This window comes from Parasteatoda tepidariorum, chromosome 6, assembly GCF_982258835.1.
Source record: "Parasteatoda tepidariorum strain Cologne lab strain chromosome 6, Ptep-v5.0, whole genome shotgun sequence".
In the NCBI taxonomy this organism is placed as follows: domain Eukaryota; kingdom Metazoa; phylum Arthropoda; class Arachnida; order Araneae; family Theridiidae; genus Parasteatoda; species Parasteatoda tepidariorum.
In genome coordinates this window covers 72010719-72032247 of record NC_141760.1, presented here as the reverse complement: position 1 = coordinate 72032247, position 21529 = coordinate 72010719, and the positions used below count along the sequence as shown (strand labels likewise).

Genomic DNA, 21529 nt, shown 5'->3' with positions numbered 1-21529 from the left:
GAGAATTTTAAACCGTTAAACTTGTAGTAAAAAATATTATACGGACTTCTCAGCAGCCTACTCAGCAGCAGTTGAAGTTTACAATACTGAGTTGAAATTTAGACGTGATGAAAGGGTCACATTTGTTTATAGACTAAACGCGAGTTTGATTTTAAAATCCCTACTTGTTTGAAAGTTAATGCAATTTTAAATGGGTCCTTTTTTTTAGTAAATTCTCAGTTTTTTTTGCTTCTTATAGAAAAATTACTCTCTCTCACTCGAGATCTTAATTTTATAAGCTCTCTCTTACGTTAATGTTATAAGTAAAAATCATGACAGAGTGTATAATAAAACTTAAGATTCATATTGAAATTTTGAAAAATATAAAATGTGAAAAACTTAAATCTAAGCGATAAAAACGGTCTCATTAACAAGTACAATCAATTTTCAGTCATATTGAATTACACAATTTTTGTTCTTAAGCTAAAATTTTCTTAAGAAGAGCTTCTTATTTTTTAATATCAGAAAATCTTCGAGTTATTTATGATTTTTATATTAACAAAATCTTCCTGCATAAAATTATATTTACCATACATATTTTACAAACAAAATGTTTATTAGTTAAATATTTTAATACAGAAAGGAAAATATCTATTTTTCAGAAAAATAAAATAATGATGATTGAGCGTAGGGTTAAAATTATTGGAGCCATATCTTGGTTATACGAGGTTTAAAACTACATTAACTTTAACTTGAAAAAGATTTAGGAAATTAGGGTAAAATTAAAACAGCTATGTTAAAATTTTATCTACTATTTTTAAAATCAGATTAACAAAGTTAAAATGGCTGTAGCGTGTTAAAAATTTATAAAAGTTAGTTAATTTTAAAATTAAATCCTTGTAATCAGAATTTTATTTTTGAAGAAGAAGAGTATTTAAAATTTGATTTCTCAGGAACTATTCGACCGATTTCGCTCAAATTATGTAGTTTTTGCCCTGCACAATTACATTCTTCAAATTGATGTAAAAAAATTGTATACAGAAAATAATTAATATTTACTAAAAGTTATTTTCTGTCTGAAATTTTCTTTGGAGAAACGAATTTTATAATTGTTTGCAAAAAGTTTTTAATTATCTTAAAAAAGTTCTACACCGAAATACGCAAAAAGTAAAATTAACGTTAAGGGGTCAAAAATTTGGAGCCCCATCTCCTGACCAAACTGCTGTGATCATATTTCTCGGATTGTGGTAACCCTTATATTTCGGGAGTCGAAAATCAGAATTCAGAAAAAGTACATTTTTGAGCCTGATTTCGTAACTTAAAAATACGTCTTCACTAATTAATTAGCATATTTGAGATCATCCCTTCGAACCATTAAGATTGAGTCATAGAATGTGAGGACCCGATCATTAGATCAAAAATTATACATTCTTGGACACGGCGGACTGTCGATTTTAAGACTTTCTCTGACTACAGGGTCACGCACTATTTCAATAAAATAGTGTTTCATAGGATTTGTGAAATATTTTATAATATGAGTTATTTACAAGCTTACAGCGCCAGTTTGTCGAAAATTAGTCTCATCACACATTTTTTTGAATTATTTATTTTTGGTTTTCCATTTTAAGTTGCTAAAGTTAAAATCATAGTTAATAATTCCTTGACTTACGGTGATAACATTCACTGATTTCGTATTTTAAAAGGTATATGAGACCACGTGATTTTACTGCGCTTCAATTAAAGCATATTTGTATAAACTTATATGATGGAAACTCAATAAGAATTAATAAAATAGATTTATAGTTATCTATTATGCCATGGACAAATTTCGAGAATTAAAATTAACTAATTTTGGTAATAAGTGCAAACTGAAATAAAAATAAAAAGTTTTTTTTAAAATTAAAAATCTAAATTAATCATGAAAAGTTACTTATTTGTATATGAGAATTGTAAAAAAAAATAGTCATATTTTCATTGACATAATGATGCTTAATTAATTTAGAAATAGGTAGAAATTGAAATAAAAATTTAAGTTTTATGCTAACAAGCTAAATTAAAGAGAAAAAGTACTTATTCCTGTAGAAAATTCGTAAGAAATCGCTTTATCTTTGTCGACACCAATGATGCTAAATTAATTTCAGTAATAGGTACTCCTGGTGTTATGTCAATTGGTATTTTTAATAGGCACTAAATACACTAACATTGATACCTAGATACCTACTATAGGTACAGTAGAAATAAGTTTTTACAGCCCACCGATAGGCATAGCTATGGGAGAAAATTATTACTTATGGTAATTTTTGATTATCAGGAAATGACCTTGGACAGTAACAGTATGTCTAATGATGCTGAATATAATTTGCCTACAGAAAGAACTCCATTCGTCACAAAGTCTATTGCAGTCTGTCTGTTGCTATGGAAACAAGAAATAGCGCATACCCTGATTCCTTCTCTCTCACAAGCCTGAGCCAAAACCTGTCTTAAATGTTGGCCGAACATCCTTACTTGTAATAGTTAAACCTCATGTTGTTGTTGTTCTCATCCCCATGACCAGCAGAGCTAGATCAAGTCTATGAGCTCGTTCACTCTAAGAAAGTCTAGCACCAGCTGGGGAGCTTGAACCAGGTCCTGCCTGTCCCTGACAAGATAAAATGTGGTCAGGGGAGGCCTGGGCAGCAGAACACTTAGTACAAATTTCGAAGTGTTTATTACCATCGTTATAAGTTATTGATGTCAGATGTCCAATTTCCTGATCCCGAAGTTTAATATAAATGCCACTGCCAGATCTGTCACCGTCAAGTCTACTGTCATCTGTGTACAGCTGAACAGCGTCCATGGGGACATTATTAATTCCTTCAAGTTCTAGCTGCTTCATGTAGCTCGGCAAATCGATTTGTTTGTTAACCCGAACAGGAAGGTCAACATGAAAGAGAACCCCTTCAAGATCCTCAGAAGGGTTGATAATCTGTGATAAACTGTAATGTTCTACAGAACTGGCGATAAGGTTGCCAGAAACCACGACCTCATAACCATAACCATAGTCACTGCCACTGCTCCAGGCGAATGGCGAGAGGAGTTTTTTACATGGACAGACTATACAAGTAATTTTCATTTTGAAGGGATGAACTTTTGCTTATAAGCTACCGGGAAAGACAACATATAAAAATAATAAAAAAAACGGAATTACTTTAGCTTAATCTTTGTGAATCTTTTGTGACTGTTTCAGTTTTATGATGTTTTCGTAGCGTTCATTAATACTGATTTACTGATTATTTACTATTCTTTTCACTCTATACAAAGAACGGGTATTCAGCTAGTATATAATAATTTCCAGGGTAATATTTATTTAACAAAGTTCCAATCTAGTAATTAAGAAGTAGTTGTGACAAAATATAAATAAGCGCATGCGAGTCTAGGAATAAATATTGAAAGATGAAGTTTGTTGTTTGAAAGCTCCTCTAAGGCAAACATAATGACGTTAGTTGCATTTCATCTAACACCAATATACTTTAAAACTTGTGTGTGGTGTCTACAAGCATTTGTGTTTAAGTTGACAAAATCCGTAAAGGCGTTTGCCGTTTGCGCTGCTCAGTAAACATTTATGTCGTAAAGATCGCTAAGCAATATAGAGGATAAATATTTGTTTTACAAATAAATCTAGGAAAGATAATAAAGTATTTCCATAACAATACAATTTCACTAAAAAAATGAATTGCTATTTAAAAAACGATTGCTGGGAGATATTAAGAAATATAAAATAAACAGAATGAAGCTATTGAAATTTTGACGTTAAAATAAAAACGATTCATGATAAGTTTAAAAGAAGCAATTAATTTAAATAAACTTTGTTCAATATCAATCGAGATTTTAAGTTATTTGCTTGGAAAACAGTTGTCGTGACTTATTTGTATTCGGGGTCATATATGCATAAATATACTAGTTGCATGTCTGATACATATACTAATAATATTGCATTATTTTTATGCTAAAAATCAATGATGAGTTAGTTATTTTAAGTATAAATTTTTGAAAAACGAAAGAAATTGTTGAATACTTTTTAAACATATTTCAGTTTATTTTTCAAACCTCATTACTGCTGATTAATTGCAATATACTTCCTTCTAATTTTTCCATAAAATCATTTGAAATAGTTATTTTACTGCAATATATACGTAAATCTTGTATATAAAACCTCTTCTATTCACTTCTGTGACAAACGATTGCCGTTAAGTATATTTAACGTAATATATCTAAACCTTTATCAATTTAAAGTAATTCAGTGCAATTGGATGAACATTGGATCAAAAAATAGTGCAGATTGAAATTTTAAGTATTTATTTCAAACAAATGCAAACTGTTGATAAATAATTTGCATACTTATAGCTTCAGTAATTTCTTGTGTAGATTATGTATTTTAAAAGCCTCTCTAATAAAGCAAGAAAATTTATTTCTGATTTATAGCATCATCAAAAAAATTAATATTTTTCAAATAAAAGAGCTGTCCTTCTTACGATCTGTATAAATTTAAAATAGAAATAGCTATCATAAGATAAAAATATTATTAACTATCATAAATTATGTTATCGCTTACTAATAGTCTAATAAATATTCTTATGCTTAAAACTTCGAGGAAAAAAGCTACACTGATAAGTTTTTTTTTCTCTTAACGAAATACACATGCATCCATTATGTATAACTTTATTCATTAATTTATTGATGAAATGCTAAAAAAGGGCTCAACGCAAAAAAGTTAATTATAGTATTTAGTTAAGACTACTTCGTTAATTGCAATAGTAAAGAAAGTGTGCAGATAGGAGGCGGGCCATTTCATGCTGATGGTCTGTGCAACTGAAATGGATTTTTCTTTCCATTAGCAAATAACCTAGGGAATGAAGTGTGTATCTTTATCTTTGAAAAAAAAACTTGATTGAAAAGAGAAATAACATTTGCCAGCACCTTTTATTTATAAAAAAGAAACATCTAAATGGAGATTTAAATGAGATTTAAAGGAGATTTAAAGGTGAGGAGTCCATTGAGAGTGTTTTTTTACTGAAAGTTTTTACATTAGCCATTCACACAAATCTTAAAGTGGAATAAAAAAATTAATTTACTTTTAAATGGAACAAAATTTTTAATGGGTTCTGGAAAACCACTTTGCTTATTTTGTTTTACTTTGAAAGTGTTATATTGGGAAAGTAATTTATTATAAAATCCAGATTTTGGTTTAAAAAAAATTCAGAGAACGAAAACGGAACTAGCGTAGAAAATTGGATTACACTATTCATTTGCTGCATAATTTTCTAAATTTATGAATTTAAAGATATTGGCAAATATTATTTTTTAACTTTATTTAATATTATATTGTTTAAATTATTATCTAAACAATCTAAGAATTGTCATTCAGTAAGTAAAGGTTTATATATCTGAAGATGTTAGATAAATTGTTTTTAGGTTCGAAATATAGTTTAAAAACAAATACAAAGCAGTTTTGAACCTAGTAAAGAGTAGGAGTATGAAGCGTTAAGTACAAATTTAGAAAAAGTAGCGTTATTAAAAGCATTTATAGTGAACTGAAAATGCAACGTATATGTGTGCAAAGTCAAAATTAATTTTCAAATAAGGCTTTTAAAATTTATTTAATCGAAAATAACTAATTAAATTTGTAATTTCAATTTTCAGAATAGGAATAATTGGCTTACGTACATTCGGAATATTACTCACAATACATAATCAGAACAAATTGAACGTAGAACAAATTAGTGAACTTGACAAGGAGCAGAAAGCATTTAAGGAAATTATACACAGCTTGACAATTGTTAAGGAACAGTTACGTTTTTCGGAATAATTAATAATAGAAATAGATTAAAGAAATTAAACTAAGTACATATTTAGTAGAGACAATGAGCATTTATTATTGTGAAAAATAGTTCAGATATCGACATAATATGGGAAAATAATGAAATTAAAAGTAAAAAAGTAACATATCGGACGATTTCTAAACAGTCATGAAAAATGGGCCTTCTTGCCATAATGAAACAGAAATGAGTATCTCAGTAAGATGTGTGATTACCTTCGACACTACTACCTATTTTGAATCTGTTATTCATGTTGTCTGCTAAACTATCAAACTGTGGTCATTTTGGGATATTGTCTTACTTCGCTCTCAAGGCAGTTTTCAGCTCTTGCACGGTTTGGAGAGGGACACGATCTTTGTGAAACACATCTGCCAAGGGCATCCAAGGCATACTCTGTAGGATTCAGATCCGAGGATTACACAGGCCAAGGCATAAGGTCCTTATCTTTACTTTCTAGTGTATCCCATAACTCAGCGCACTTGTACGGTTCCGCATTGTCATTCATAAACATAAAGTCTGGACCTACCAATATACCTAAAATGACAAACGCGATCCAGAATAATCTCTTTGCAATACTACTGGGATAAAATGTTACCTCACTGAAAGATGTGAAGCGCTATTCTGCCATTGTCATGATGCTTGGCCATACTGATCACGTTCTTGAACCTATAGTTGCGCACAATGTGTTCCCTCTTCTCTCTCTACACTAACTAACATAGAATCACTTGTCCTATTGAATTGGGATTCGTCAGAGAACATTACTCTGGATCACTGCTGGTTGCCCAGCCCGAAAAGATCCTTATACAAACGTATTTTTTCTCGACGATGGCGTTGTTGAAGCGAGATGCTCCGATCAAATTTTCGTGCGTGCAAGCCAACTTGATATTATAGCGGTGAGATGGTTCTGGCAGAAACATGTGTACCGGTATTAGTTACAAAGTCTGCAGCTATCTGCCTAGGAGTGACATTTCTCTTCATTTTTGCTACTGGGGATACATATCCTTCATTTTGAGGTGTGATGTTCCTACAACGATCACCGGCATGCTAAAAAAATTAAACTCAGTGTCACGACAGCCCATAAAGAGCCAAGGTCTATTGTGCCAATCTCAGTTTTCTTGACCGTGGTCTCTGGGGTGCAGGAGCAAATGTTCCGGTTAGGTGGCCAGTCAAACGCGAAACCCCCAGTGTTTAGTTCCCAAGCATACTTGGCACTCATTTATCGACCTACTGAAGGGATGAAAGGCTGAGTCAACCTTGCCCGGCTCGAGAATCGAACCCAGGACCTGTGGCATGGGAGCTGAAAGCGCTATCACTCAGCCACCGGGAGTCTCACCGGCATGCTATCGGATAGAATATCCACTTTCAGTGATCGCTTTTAATCGCGAGATGACACTTTTTGACACTCCTATTACTGTGGTCTCTGTGGTGACATTTTGCCCTACTTCCATTCCTCTAACTGCTCGTCCACGATCATAAGAACTAATATTATATCTTGCTAACATTTTGCACTTAATTATAGTAACATCACACTGAATTTCTCAGAAATAAATTCTCTAACCAATGGTGCTAATTTCCGAACATTATGTATTTTCGAATGAATGAATGGATTGTGTGCTGTGTCTATTATACAGTTAACAGATACTGCTCTACAACGCCCTGTACGATTGATTTTATTGTTAATTCTCGGCTGTCAAGAATGCTACTTTACATAAATCAGTTAGCAATTATCTTAACAATTATCAAGCAGTGTAGGAAATTGAATATGCAAGGTATGCGTGCAAAGTTAAAATTAGTTTTTAAGACATGCACTTATAATTTCGCTAATCACAGATATTCATTAAATATGCGATTTTAAATTCTAGGGTATTTGATTTAAGAATAATTGATTCAAGTTTATTCGGCCTATTCTTCACTATGTGCAATCAGAACAAGTTGAGTGTGGAACAAATCAATGTACTTAAGAAAAACAGAAAGTAATAACAAAAAATAAGGTACTTAGTTACAATTTTGGTTAAGTTTATCATAAAATTTTTGTTCTGAAAAACTTTCGTTAGGAAATAGTTATTTTTAAATGAAAATTCAATAAGTAAAGAAAAGCATTTTTTATAAAAATTTTAATAAGAAAAACATTAATTTTTGAAAAAGCAAAAATAGCCTATTAAGATCAGTAAGGATAAGAAAAGGTTTCATATTTAAATTTTTAATACAAGCAACTGTACTTTTTCTGTAATTAATTCTGCTTTTAAAAATGTCTAAATATAGGTTAATGAAGTAAATATTTTCCCCTTTCATTATCTTTAAAAGTTACAAACAAAAGTATTTTAACAATGACAAAAATCTATTTACTTCACAAGACAACAAGTTTTGAAATTCTTTAAATCTCCAGTTTTATTACTCTTTTATTCCTTATAAAATAAATTATTATGAAAAATATACACTTTATCATTTGTTATGCATAATATTGCACTTGGCATAATTTAAAAAATTTTGTTTAGTTCAAATACTAAAACAACATTGTACAACTTTCATAGCATACGAAATTCGATTCCATGACATTATAGCATATTTTTCTAAAATAATTCGGTCAATTTACAGTATTCCAATGATTTAAAACTTAAATGTGTGAAGCAGTAATAAAAATAAATTATGGCTATTTTATCAAATCAATTTTAATTAAGCAATTTGTTTTGAATATTAATGATTATCAAGTACAAAAATAAGTTTCAGAAAATAAATTTTTCTCAGTTTAAAAATCATTCCCTTTATTTTCTATACGCATACTTGAAATTTATTATTTATCTTGTTTATTTATTATTTTTTTTCCGTGTCTGTTATCCGCTTTATTCTATTATAGTACCTCCTTTGATTAATATGCCTATGATAACTTCTGGGTAATGAAGTTTAATTAAAAATGTTTTTATTCATCGAAAAATTCGATAAAATTCTATTTATTTCTTCGAAATGCATTCCCCACCGCAAATGAGAAGTAGGTATTTCATTATTGCTGTTTAATTTCAGATGTAGAAAAGAAAAGGAATAATGAAAAAATAATTTATTTTGAAAACATTAGTAATCATTCGAACAAATTTCTAAATGTTTCAACACAATTATAGAATCATATGTATCGATTGTTTGAAAAAAAAATATTTAAATTTATTTTCCTTTAATTGTCTATTGATTTAAAATTTATTTTCTTTACATCAGTTGCAACAAAATCAAATTTAAAATCAAATATGTTCGAATAAGAACAGGAAAAAATAAAGAGAAAAGTAAACGTTTTTAGAAAGTATAAAATTTAAAAAATCATTAAGTCATTCATTAAAAATACAATCATTTTCGGCTCGGATAATTGAAAAAAAATTATTAAAAATTTAAGCTACTCGTTTATAATTTTTATATAAACTATAACCCAGTTATGCTTAACGCCTCTTTATAGAGGCGATTTCGAAAAAGAATCTTAAGCTAATTGAAATCGTTATCAATATCAATCCAATATTTTATTTCTTTTTTTTTAATGGCGGGTACTTGAAATTGAAACTTTAATGGGACTTGAATTGACTTTTTCTTTTAATGGGACTTGATATATTGTCCCATTGGCCTCCAATGCCAGAACTGCTACTCTCTTCTCGTTACCCAGTGGGCACCTTTGGCGAAGCCATGGCGGTGGAGCAGCGTCGCCCACGTCACACAACCACAAACCCGTTTATAGGGCTGGTCACATTCACACACTCACACAAAGGAGAAAGGACATAGAACACAGAGAGAGAGAGAGAGAGAGAGAGAGAGAGAGAGAAACATCCATGCCCTGAGCAGGATTCGAACCCGCAACCATCGGCTCCGCAGTCAGGCACGCTAACCACTCGGCCACCTGGTCGGTATATCAATCCAATATCAATTTTACAAAATGCTTTTCAATTATTCCCTTTTTCTAAACCGGCAAGAATTTTTATTAAAATGGCAATTTGAATCCTCATATGTTCAGGTGAAAAACTGCAATCTTTTTACATACACTATAAAATATTCCGGATCAAATTACAGTAAAAATTACAGCCACTCATCAGTGTGCCGGTAGTTTTTAACTTAAAATTTATTTTTGTCGGATTGTGTTACGGAACAAAGAATCTGATATACCGTAATTTTCACAATAATAATTTCCGTAATATCACTTTAATTAAATAAATACTGTAGAAATTGCGGTATGATGTTTTACTATAAAAATTGATTTTTTGATAAAATGGTTTTTATGGGTGACGCATCCAAAGTACGATATTTTATACCATAATTTGATCCTGAATTTTTTTGAGTGTTCTCAAAAGTGTTTTGAGTGTTTTTTTGAGTTAGAAAAAATTCTGCAGAAGTAGTTTATTACAACTTCTAGAAGAACGGGGTTAATTTAAGTAGTTATGCTTGTAGTAACAAAAAGTTCAGTAAATACAATTGTAAGAAAAAAAATCACTATTTTCGATTTTAATAGTTTTTGATGTTTTGAAAAAAAGTTTTTAAAATACAGGGACGCCTTAACTTTCAACTAAATATTTCCATCCGTGATTTTTATTAGTAATTTCCCATTTTATTCCCAATATTTAGTACAAGTATACAAAATATTACTAAAAAAATACTCCTGGTTATTATTGGGCTAAATTACTAAAAAATTTTGAACAATAAAAATGAATTAAATATATTTATCGCTTTATCATATTAGTTATTATAGATAGTCCTTTATAATTCTGATGCAGAAGAAAACAGAAACTGAAGTGAAATAAAGCAATGGTTAATTTATTAAAAGAGATGGGTAAAGTATTAGTATTGTCAACGTAAAAATTTCATTTATTTAGTTGCTAAACGCTCTATAAAGCGTCTCTTTTTCTCATATATAGTACTAGTTTATTCACAGATTCATACATAACTTAAGGGTAAGAAGGAACATATGAAATATAGCTTTTATATAACAAGAAGTCGCCATGGCGACATGTCATTCAAAAATATTGTCATAATTTAGTTAGCCTATATTCTGCTTTTCCTGAACAAAACCTAAGAATGTTTGTTCATACAATCATTTTGAAAAGTATCTATAATAAAATGACAAAATGTTTTTTTGGTAATGTGAGTTTCAAGTAAAAATACCTTAACATTCATTAATTTCAAAACTTCCATTATTTTTTCAGTTTTCATAGGAATGCATGCTGCAATCAGCTCTCGCGTGAGTACACTGTAACAAATTACGGTAAAAAGTTTTGGTACTTTTAAAATTAAATTCCGTTTTTACCGAAACATGATACGGAACAAAAAATATGATATATCGTAATTTTTGCTGCAATAATTAAGTAAAATCACTGATTCACTCTAATCAAATAAATATTACTGTAAATATTACGGAATAATATTTTACGGTAAAAGTGGATTTTAAGGAAGATAAACGAAAGTACCGGTATTTTATACCGTAAATCTTTATAATGGTACTTTATACCGTTGATCCGGAATTTTTTTTGCAATGTGTGATCTTTTTTTCAAGCGAAGATATTTCAAAGAAATAATTTAGCATACAAAACAGAATAATTTCTTAAATCTTTGCTTAATTAAAGCAATCCCTTTCAGATATGATTACCGCCACATACAATCAGGGCATTTTATTGATTAGTTTATCTGAAATTTCGTATTCTTTGTTTATACTAATTTCATTAAATTACTGTCCACAAATAATTCCGTCTTGCAATATTTATGCTTCAGTTGTAATACTTGCTCAAATGATTCAAGGGGACATTAAGACTATTTAACATTTAATGGGATGCTTTACACAAGAATCTTCATTTTTGGATGAAATTCGATACTTTTACCCTTTTGTGGTCAGTGTTTGAGACTGAAATGAATAGAAGAATTTAAGTTGTTGTTGCAAGGGCTTAATCAGAGACCATGACTTATTTATTTTATAACCGTCGTTGAACAGCTGACTAAATTTTAAGTTAACGACTATATACGTTCAACTCCGTAGCCATGTTATTTGAAACCCAATCCAAAAGACAACGGAACTCCTGGATCAAGTATTGCGAGAAATTTGCCTTCGTGGAGGACTTTTTGAGGGAACTAATCCGCATTTGCGCTACATGGAGAGAAAAACCTCTCACGGTTAGCCTGACGGCAGGGGGACTCTAACCCATGATCCGTCTACCACTGAGGATATTTCACGTCAGTACTGTGGTCTGTGCGAGCTGAGTGCGGAATTCGTATTGACCAGGCTTCGTTGGAATTCGAACCTAGTTCACCTCATTAAAAGGCGAACGCTCTATCTCCTGAGTCTTCTTAGCTCAAGTCCATGATTTTGTGCATACTAAAGAAAATCCTAAATCAACAATGGGTCACTGATAAGGTCATGTCTAGAGACAAGGTAGTAGTAGTACAAGCAAAAGCTACATTACAATTTTAATGCAATTTATATGCTTTTAATTAAATTTAAAAGAAAAACAGGCAGTGTATTAAAATTAATGATTGGTAGTGCTAAATTGAAGTCAATCTGCTTTCGATCTTGATTCGAGATTATTATTTCCAAATTAGATATTTCTAACGAGTTTTTACAATTGCGTTGAAGTAACGTATTTTACATGCATTAATAAAAAATTTAAAAAAAATCTGGAGGAGCATTGAAAATTATTAAGAGATGGTGTGCGTTTAAGTTAATTTTAAGTTAATAAAAGTTAACTTAAATAAAAATTGGATTTAATAAAGCTGTTTCTTGGGCAGCAAAAGTGTAAATTCAAGTAACAAAATTCTTTATTGATTAAGAATAAGTTTTACGTTCAAGAATCGAGGTTATCATTTCAAGGTTGGCTAGTTCAAAAAACGTTTTACAATACATGCACAAGGTTTTAAATTTTTTTTTTAAAAAACCCGGTGGTGTATGAAAATTAATGAGTGACAGTGTACCTCTAATTTAGTTTTAAGTTGAAGGCATAACTTTCAAGAATCGAGATTATTATTTCAAGGTTGGCTATTTCAAACAAATTTTTACAATACATGCACAAGGTTTTAAAATTTTTTTTTTAAAAACCCGGTGGTGTATGAAAATTAATGAGTGACAGTGTACCTCTAATTTAATTTTAAGTTGAAGGCATTACTTTCAAGAATCGAAGTTACTAGTTCAAGGTTGGTTATGTGAAAAGAGTTTTTACAATGCATACAACTTGCTTTTAATAACTTTTATTAAAGAGAAAGTTAACTTAAATAAAAATAGGATATATTAGAGTTGTTTCGATATATTAGAGCTGTACTTTGCAGTTAATTTTAAGCTAATAAAAGTTAACTTTAAGAATAGGATTGAGGGGTTATTATATTAAGTTTGGCTATTTCAAACAAATTTATACAATGAATGCCTTTAATAAAACCTGGTGATGTATTGAAATTAATGAGTGATCGTGTACTTTGATGTCAATTTTAAGTTGATAAAAGTTAACTCACATAAAATTAAGAAATACTGTAGTTGTTTCATGTGTAGTAAAAGTTTAAAATCAATTGAAAATGTTTTCAAAGATACTAATGTATTACAGATCTTTTTCTTAGATTAAAGACTATCTTGACTCAGTATTTTACATCCTTCTTCCGCAGTAAAATTTTTTGATAAGAAAGTTTTTTTTTTATATCCTATATAGTTGATTAGAAATGGGTTTTACATTCTAGAATCAAGCCACCAGTTGGTTATCTCGAACGAAAAAGAAGTCATTTCCACCATTATACTAAAACTCCATAAATAACCTAAAGCAAGTTTTGACAAACCGAAACATTACTTAACACTGCTTTACATAATACAAGAAAAGTCGAGCCCAAAGCCGTAAATCGAAACATTCTATTTCATTAGGTCGACTGTCAATTACTTAAATGGAAAACCGTATTCTGCAATGATCCCTCATATGCAAGTTATCATTGCAAAAGTAATTACATTATGGTGGACGCTTCTATTTCTGGATGGATTCCAGTTGGGACAGCCCCTCTAAAACAATTATTACTTTTGATTTCGTGAGTGACTTTTAAAGGTGATTTCACTACCACGTTGTATAAACGTTTTCTAGTAATTGCTCGCTTTGGTCTAATTAAAAATGGGAATTTTGAAAAGCTTTAACTGCGACCGTCACAGTTATTAATGTAATGGGGGGAAACTGATGTTTTGAATAAAATGAAGAGAATTGAAAACAGACTAATGATGTTGAAGAAAGTAAAGGCTTTGACTTTCTTTAAACGAGAATAATTGAATATGTTAACTTATCAATATAAATTTATCTTTGTACTTTTCACACTGCAAAAAAAAATTCGAATCAAATTAGGGTAAAAACTACCGGTACTCAGGGTGTCGGTACTTTTTACCGTAAAATTCATTTTACTCAGAATATGTTATGGAATAAAGAAATCTGATATACCGTAATTACGTAATAATTACCGTAATATCAGTAAATCACTCTAGTTAAAATACGGTATAATATTTTACGGTGCAATGGATTTTACGGATGATGCACCCAAAGTGTCCGTACATCATACTGTAATTTGATCCAGAATTTTTTGCAATATTCATATTTTACATATTAATTGAAATGATGTAGTGATATTCGTTTTAAGATATTACATGTCTGCTACTAGGCAACTAGGCTACGAGGCAACTAGGTTAAAATCAGGGAAGAGTTGAAAAAGCAAAACAAAACAGCTATATACATTACTTGATTAAAAACTTCATTCTTTTCAAAGCTATACAAACTGTAAATAATGGTTGACATGTTTCAAGCGCTCAAAAACAGGAACCCATTTTCAAGATTTGACCGGCCTGAATGAGAAGAAAAAGTGATTTGAAATATTAAACGTAAAGTTGCCAACGAGGAATGGAAAAATAAAGGTGGGAAACAAATTTAGAAAAGTCAGTAGCCGAGAGAGAAAAATATATAAAAAAGCAGAACAATAAATACCACTGTGGCCAAGAGGGGGAACTCAGGGTAAAAAGCATTTCCAAGCGCTAAGGAGTGATGGAGAGGAACTAATGTCGTTAACAATGGAATCAGTATTCATTCGAGTAACACAAAATTCCAGGGCATTAAGATGAACCGATGTTACTAGGGTGGAAATAATTTGCTTTGTCGAAATAGCATAGTTGAAATAGAATTTACATATTTTATTTCGACTTCTGTAGTTTTTCTAGTTTAGCTTTTTTCCTTTATTCTTTCATTTTTCGTGGCCAACTTAACGTTTTATATTTGAAATCACTTTTGTTTCTTATTGAAAATCTCATGGAAGTCTTGAAAATAGGTGCGTTTTTCGAGCGCTTGAAACATGTCGAATGTTCTTTTCCATTTGTATATTTTTGAAGTGAATGAATATTTTAATCACGTAATATATATTACAGCTTCAATTTCGTGGGATTATTTATTCAGTTCTATGCATGTTAAATTAAGAGTATTCAAGCAGCGAATTAAATGGCAAGACAAGAAATCGAAACTCTATAATTTATTAAGTTGAGATTAATATATGAAAGTAGGATACCATTGTCTAGCACAACTATGGGCTCAAAAATACAATTATAGTCGAAATAAGAGTATAAAAAGCAACTACTCTTACCCGAAAAATGAATCACTACTTGAGAAACATTTAATTACGGGAATGAACACAATTTGAAATCTTTTACTTTGGGATGTGGTATTTCTCTTGTTTTTTGATGAGTTATCAAATTCCAATTTGAGCTAGCCAAATTAGTCTGTTTCCAACTTTCCTGCTCCTCCCTTAGTCGCACGGTTTGTCAGGTATTTCATTTTGGGAATACCTTATTAGAAAATTTGTAGCGTGTTTAATAAACATATTGTTTAAATTTGCAACAACTAGAATAAGGTGCCAAATTGAACCATATTATTATTCTTTCTGAAGAACGTTAAACGATACTATCATTCAACTTAAACGGAAACACGGTTCAATTTAACACTTTAAATTTGTCTCATATTATGGTTTGAAGTGTTGGTATTATGGTTCAAAGTTGAACTGGTTTTTCCTGATCATAAACTAAAATTCAAGCTTTTACTTTTCCACTTGAAGCTGAGCGGTAAAAATATAAATGACCAAAATATAGTAGACCAATTGACTCTTTATAGTTTTCCAATTAATATTAATCATTAAAACAAGCTTACAATAATGTCATTTCCAGAAATTCACGATCATGTCCTGAAATATTTCATTAAAAAAATGTATTTCAAAGCTCACAAAGTTGCAAACGTTGCTTAAAATACTTCATCAGAGAATATTGAATCAACTTAACATTTATTATTTAATAATTATGCTTTTAACTAATTTAATGCATGGTAGTATACGTTTTATCCTTCGATTTAATACTCAACATTAACTATGCACTAATTTAAATAATACAATTCTGTTTTATTATTCAAATTAGCATCACGTAGATTATATTGCTAAGTATCTCTATCGTTAAAAATTTAACTTGATAAAAAAAATAGAAAACGAAATTTTATTTTAAGATATTTAAATGTATCTATATTTTTATTCGTATTTTATGAATAAATATTTTAAATAACTGCTTAATATTTAATAAAGTATTGATAATCCAACATTTATAAATATAACATAAATATAAAAGTTGACTATAAATATTTCAAAAATATAACATATTTTTTAATTAATGCTATAATATATAAAATATATGTCTTTAAGTATGTGTATGATTTTTGAAAATATATATCAATGTTCTTCCAGAAAATTTAATGTTTATACAATAACAAGTAATTTATAATCGGCATCGAACAATTTTTTTACTATATACTATAGTCTTGATATGTTTCTCAAATTACAAAAATATCTACTAATCTTTCTCAAACCATAAATAAAAAAGCATTCTTTTAAAAGTATTTTATAAAAAAGTAAATTGCATTCTTCGGATAACTTCTTCTAAAGAATATTTATCACTCGCGAAGGTTTTCGTAGCTTTTTATTAGGAAATATTTTTACGTTGACGATTCAGAATACTTTGCATATATTAGTGCAAATTAATAACTAAGTTGAAATAGATATTAGCCTCCTTTTGCTTTATATTCTCAATGTTTTTTTTAAAAAGGTTAATTGTTTAAAATAAATAATAAATATTAAAAGAAACGAAGTACCATCGTTTTCAATTTTTTAATAATTTGAACAAATTTAAAAAATAAAATTGTGCTTGTCACTATTCCAGAAAAGGTTAGACAAAAACTTTTCATACATATTAATCATTATGAAATCTGGCAGACTGGCCTGTGTAGGGGGCAGGGTCCTGGGTTCGAATCCCGGGCAAGGCATGGATGTTTCTTTCTCTCTCTGAGTGTTCTATGTCCTTTCTCCTTTGTGTGTGAATGTGACCCGCCTATAAACGGGTTGTGGTTGTGTAAATGGCGTGGCAGAAGTTGAATTCCTGGCCATAGATGGCGCCACTGAAAAACAGGAACAATCGCACCAACACTGCCTTAAACAGGCATACGACAAAAAAAAATATGAAATCTGAATAACTTGAAGATTACTTGTTCTATATAACAATTTTTTTTTTTATTGTTCATGTTCTTTTTTCTTCATTTATTGTTTCAGTCATTGTTTTTTCTAAAGCAAATGTGTTGCACTTCATTGTCTTCTGCAAGACTTTCAATGTTGTTTTTTTATTGTAAATTTTTTTATATGTATTACGTAATATGCAAATTTTTCTAAAATAAATTCCCACTGATCAGGCTAGCTCGCCGGGTTGTGGCGAGCTGGACTGGTAGCCAGACGTGGACTATACGGGTAAGGGTTTTGCAAACCTAGGTACGTGTCCACGTCTGGAGGAAAAAAAAATAATGCTTGCTCTGCGGATAATCAAGTTATATGATCTACGTCCTTAAGTCTAATACAGCAATGGCAACTTTTCAAAAAATATTTAAAGGTTAAAAATTCAATAAAAATTGTAAATAATAAAAGTCATTGTGTGATAAATACGATAAATTATTACTGATATAATATTATCTAGCAGCTATTAATAGTTATTTGATTAAAAGAAACAATTCGTATTTAAATGAAATGAACACCTCCTGATTAAATTTAGAGATTTAAACATTAAAAGTTTATGTTTAATAACCATTAAAAGTTCGTTAAATGATTTAAAGTTTAATCTGAGTCTGCTTATTAAACGATATATTTACTAAAAAGTGATGAAAATAATTCTGATTAATGGCGAGGAAATTGCTTTTTTTTATATTAAAAAAGAATTGGAAAATTAATTATATTTGTTCAGATTTTGGTACTCATCTTACTCTTTAAGTTGTTAGATCCCACTGTCTAGACTTTGCTCATATACATATTCATTAATCTCTTTTAATTTCTTCTTTTTGTCTAGTTTATTAAATATACACTCATGGACAAAAAAATTAGCGCACCAAAAAGGAGTCGTCAAAATGAAACAAAATTTTACATACGTAATGACTACTTTGATATAAGTAAATGATTAGAAAATCAAAGAAAAAGGATAATTTATTTCATAGAAAAAGGCAAAAGAACGGAGGAGTTAAAACTCCGTTGGACGCCTTCTAGCGCGAATACACGATGTGATACGATCGGGCATTGAGGCACACAAGTTCTGTATGATGTCTTGAGACATTTCGTTCCATATTTGCTGCAACCTTGCCTCTAGTTCGTTCAAACTCGTAGGATGCCCAACTCGCCGTCCCAAATAATCCGAGACATGCTCGATTAGAGACAAATCTGGGGATCAAGGAAGGGTAGTTTCAGTACGGAGACAATCTTGTGACACCCTTGCCGTATGAGACCGAGCATTGTATTGCTGAAACTAAAATATTGCTATCACTAAAATATTGCTAATGGGATCCGTTGCATGAGTGGCAACACATGTGGTTGCAGGATTTCATGGACATACCGCTGGGCTGTCATGGTGCCACAGAACAATACTAAGGGTGACCGTGTATTGTAGGCAATGGCACCCCATATCATCACACCAGTTGTGGGAGCGGTGTGTCGCTGTACAGCAAAGGCAGGATTGAGGCGTTCACCACGGCGTCTCCACACATGAACACGATTGTCATCACTGCTGAGATTGAATGTGGATTCGTCACTAAAGACGACCTGGTTCCATTCCACTGCAGTCCAGTTTCCTCGTGCGCGGCAAAACTTCAAACTGAGGCGTCGATGGATGGGCGCAATTATTTCTTGGTGCGCACACACGCACGCACACACACACAGGGTGGTCCTAAAATATATGTCAAAAATGTAAAGGTAGGTAGAGGGGACTTAAATAAGCATATTTCGTATAGGATTGTGTGTGCGGTAATGCCGCCTTGAACCGGTAGGTAGCGCTGATGACTGCGGCGTATAAAAGCGCTTGCTAGCTGGATTCCCGCACGGATCTCAAACAGCATGCATCGTTTCACCAATGTGGAGCTTGCCGACGTGCATTTCATGTATGGGGCTGCACAAGGAAACGAATTAGTTGCTCAGAGGATGTACAGGGAGGGCCAGAAATCACATGGACGCTGTCTACGGCCAGCATTGGATAGTACGGGGTGGTCCAGTTCCCTGGCCACCGCGTTCTCCTGATTTAACCTGATTGGATTTTTTCTTTTGGGGTCATATTAAAAGCCTGTTGTACGAGAGTCCCATCAAGAAGATCTTGTTGCCCGCTTGTCTGTTGCTGCTTTACATGTGCTCGACATGCCTAACGTCTTTTCTAATGTACGCCGATCCATGCGCCGTCGCTGTGAATCCTGTATTGATGTTGGTGGCTGCTCTTTCGAGCACCACTTGTAAACTGTTGATAAATTTTTATTTTCTTTTGTCTTTACTTGTCTTTTCATTATATATATATATATATATATATATATATATATATATATATATATATATATATATATATATATATATATATATATATATATATATATATATATATATATATATATATATATATATGATAAACAAGACGAAAGGAAGATTCTTAAGTTTTATTTTCGTTTCAATTAATTTGGTGCTCCCACACTATTGTATTGATATATTTTTCTTTGGCTATATTAACACAATATTGAACTAAACTTAATGGTGTGACAGCTCATAGAGGGGGCCAAAGTCTACTGTGCCCAACTCAGATTTCTTGACCTTGGGCTCTGGTGTGCAGGAGCAGATATACCGGTTGGATGGTCGGCCGAATGCGGAACCTTCAGTGTTTAGTCTTTAAGCATGCTTGGTACTCATTTTATCGACCTACTGAAAGGATTAAATGCTAAATACAATATTAGAAAGCCATATTTTTCGGATATTATCGTGTATTATCGGCTGATGTCAAGATTATATTTTTTCCTTATTTTATTTTCCAACTTTGTTTTAAAAAAAATTATAAATTTGATAATTTTTTTAAAAACACTTTTCAACAATTTTTGTCTCTTCCTTAAAAAATCCTTGTTTTTCTTGTATTTTTAACTTTTTGAAGACATATTAGAGATTTGAGATCATTGAAATTTTTCATGATTACAACCTTCAAACATATAAATAAATCATATTTCCCTTCTCTTTCAGGTGGAAAGAATGACAACAATTAGTTTTCATTTGGTGATATTAGTAGCAGTATGGGTTTGCTATAAAAACGCCCTGGACTGTGATTTTGTATTTGATGATATGTCAGCAATTCGTGACAACCAAGATTTAAGACCGACAACACCTTTATCTAATTTACTTTTAAACGATTTCTGGGGAACGCCAATTAGGAAAGTAAGTCTTAAATGTAATAAAGTTTTCTTTTTATTATATAACAAAATGTGATGGAAATCAAGTCTTCGATTATTGTTATGGTATTTCTGTTAAGTTCATTTTTCTTGTACGATTTATGACTATGTGAAAAGATGGATGATATATATATATATATATATATATATATATATAAATATTTGTTTAACCATGGTTTTTAGGCAACCGCAGAGAAAACAAAACAGAAAAAAAAGAAGAATTAATTAAAATGGAAACTAGAAAATTATTTACACAATTAGCTTAAGTTTTCAAGTTTAATCTACTAACAGATTTAAGTTGCGAAGAGTAGTTGGAATTACTAATAAATAAATACGTTAAAAATAATGAAGGAAGTTCAATTTTATATAATGTTTATTTCAACAAGACAATTGCATGGTTTCATGCCATTTTAGACATAAAATATTTTATAGCTTTTTAAATCCATTTCATTCTCAAATTTTCATTTAATCCTCGATAAAATTAAACTTTTTTCAATATAAACAACTGTTAAATTGTTTTAAATGTGAACGAGTGGAAATCAAATACTAAAAATAGATATTCTTTCTTATAAGGGCTAACTCATTTTTTAATATTTAAGCTCGTTAAAGATCTGTTATAAATTTGTAACGTTCTTTAAGTTTTGTGTTTCATATCTTGCAAAATTATTTCATAAATAACAATCTTTTTTCATTAAATTTCTTGATTTCCTGAGATAAATCACCAAATAATAAAGAATTCCTCTTTGCATCGAATGGCGATTGCTTTTCAACAACTTTTGTTTTGAATTTGGTACTGAGAAGTTAGTGGAAAATGATTTTACTCTTCTCTTCCATTAAAAAAAATTCAAAATAATTTTTTAATAATTTTCACATTTAATATTTGTCTTGACTTCTTAAAAACATATTCTGTTCTACAATAAGGTTTCGTACACTACTTCT

General features: G+C 30.7%; 1 protein-coding gene across 1 annotated transcript in view; it reads left to right on the top strand.

Moving 5' to 3' along the window:
• LOC107447383 (protein O-mannosyl-transferase Tmtc3) overlaps window positions 1-21529 on the top strand; it is a 136822-nt gene that overhangs the window by 54898 nt on the left and 60395 nt on the right. Inside the window, exon 2 of the mRNA XM_043039139.3 lies at window positions 20385-20576. Coding sequence (XP_042895073.2) covers window positions 20385-20576 — 192 coding nt within the window. The remainder of the gene's footprint in view (window positions 1-20384; window positions 20577-21529) is intronic.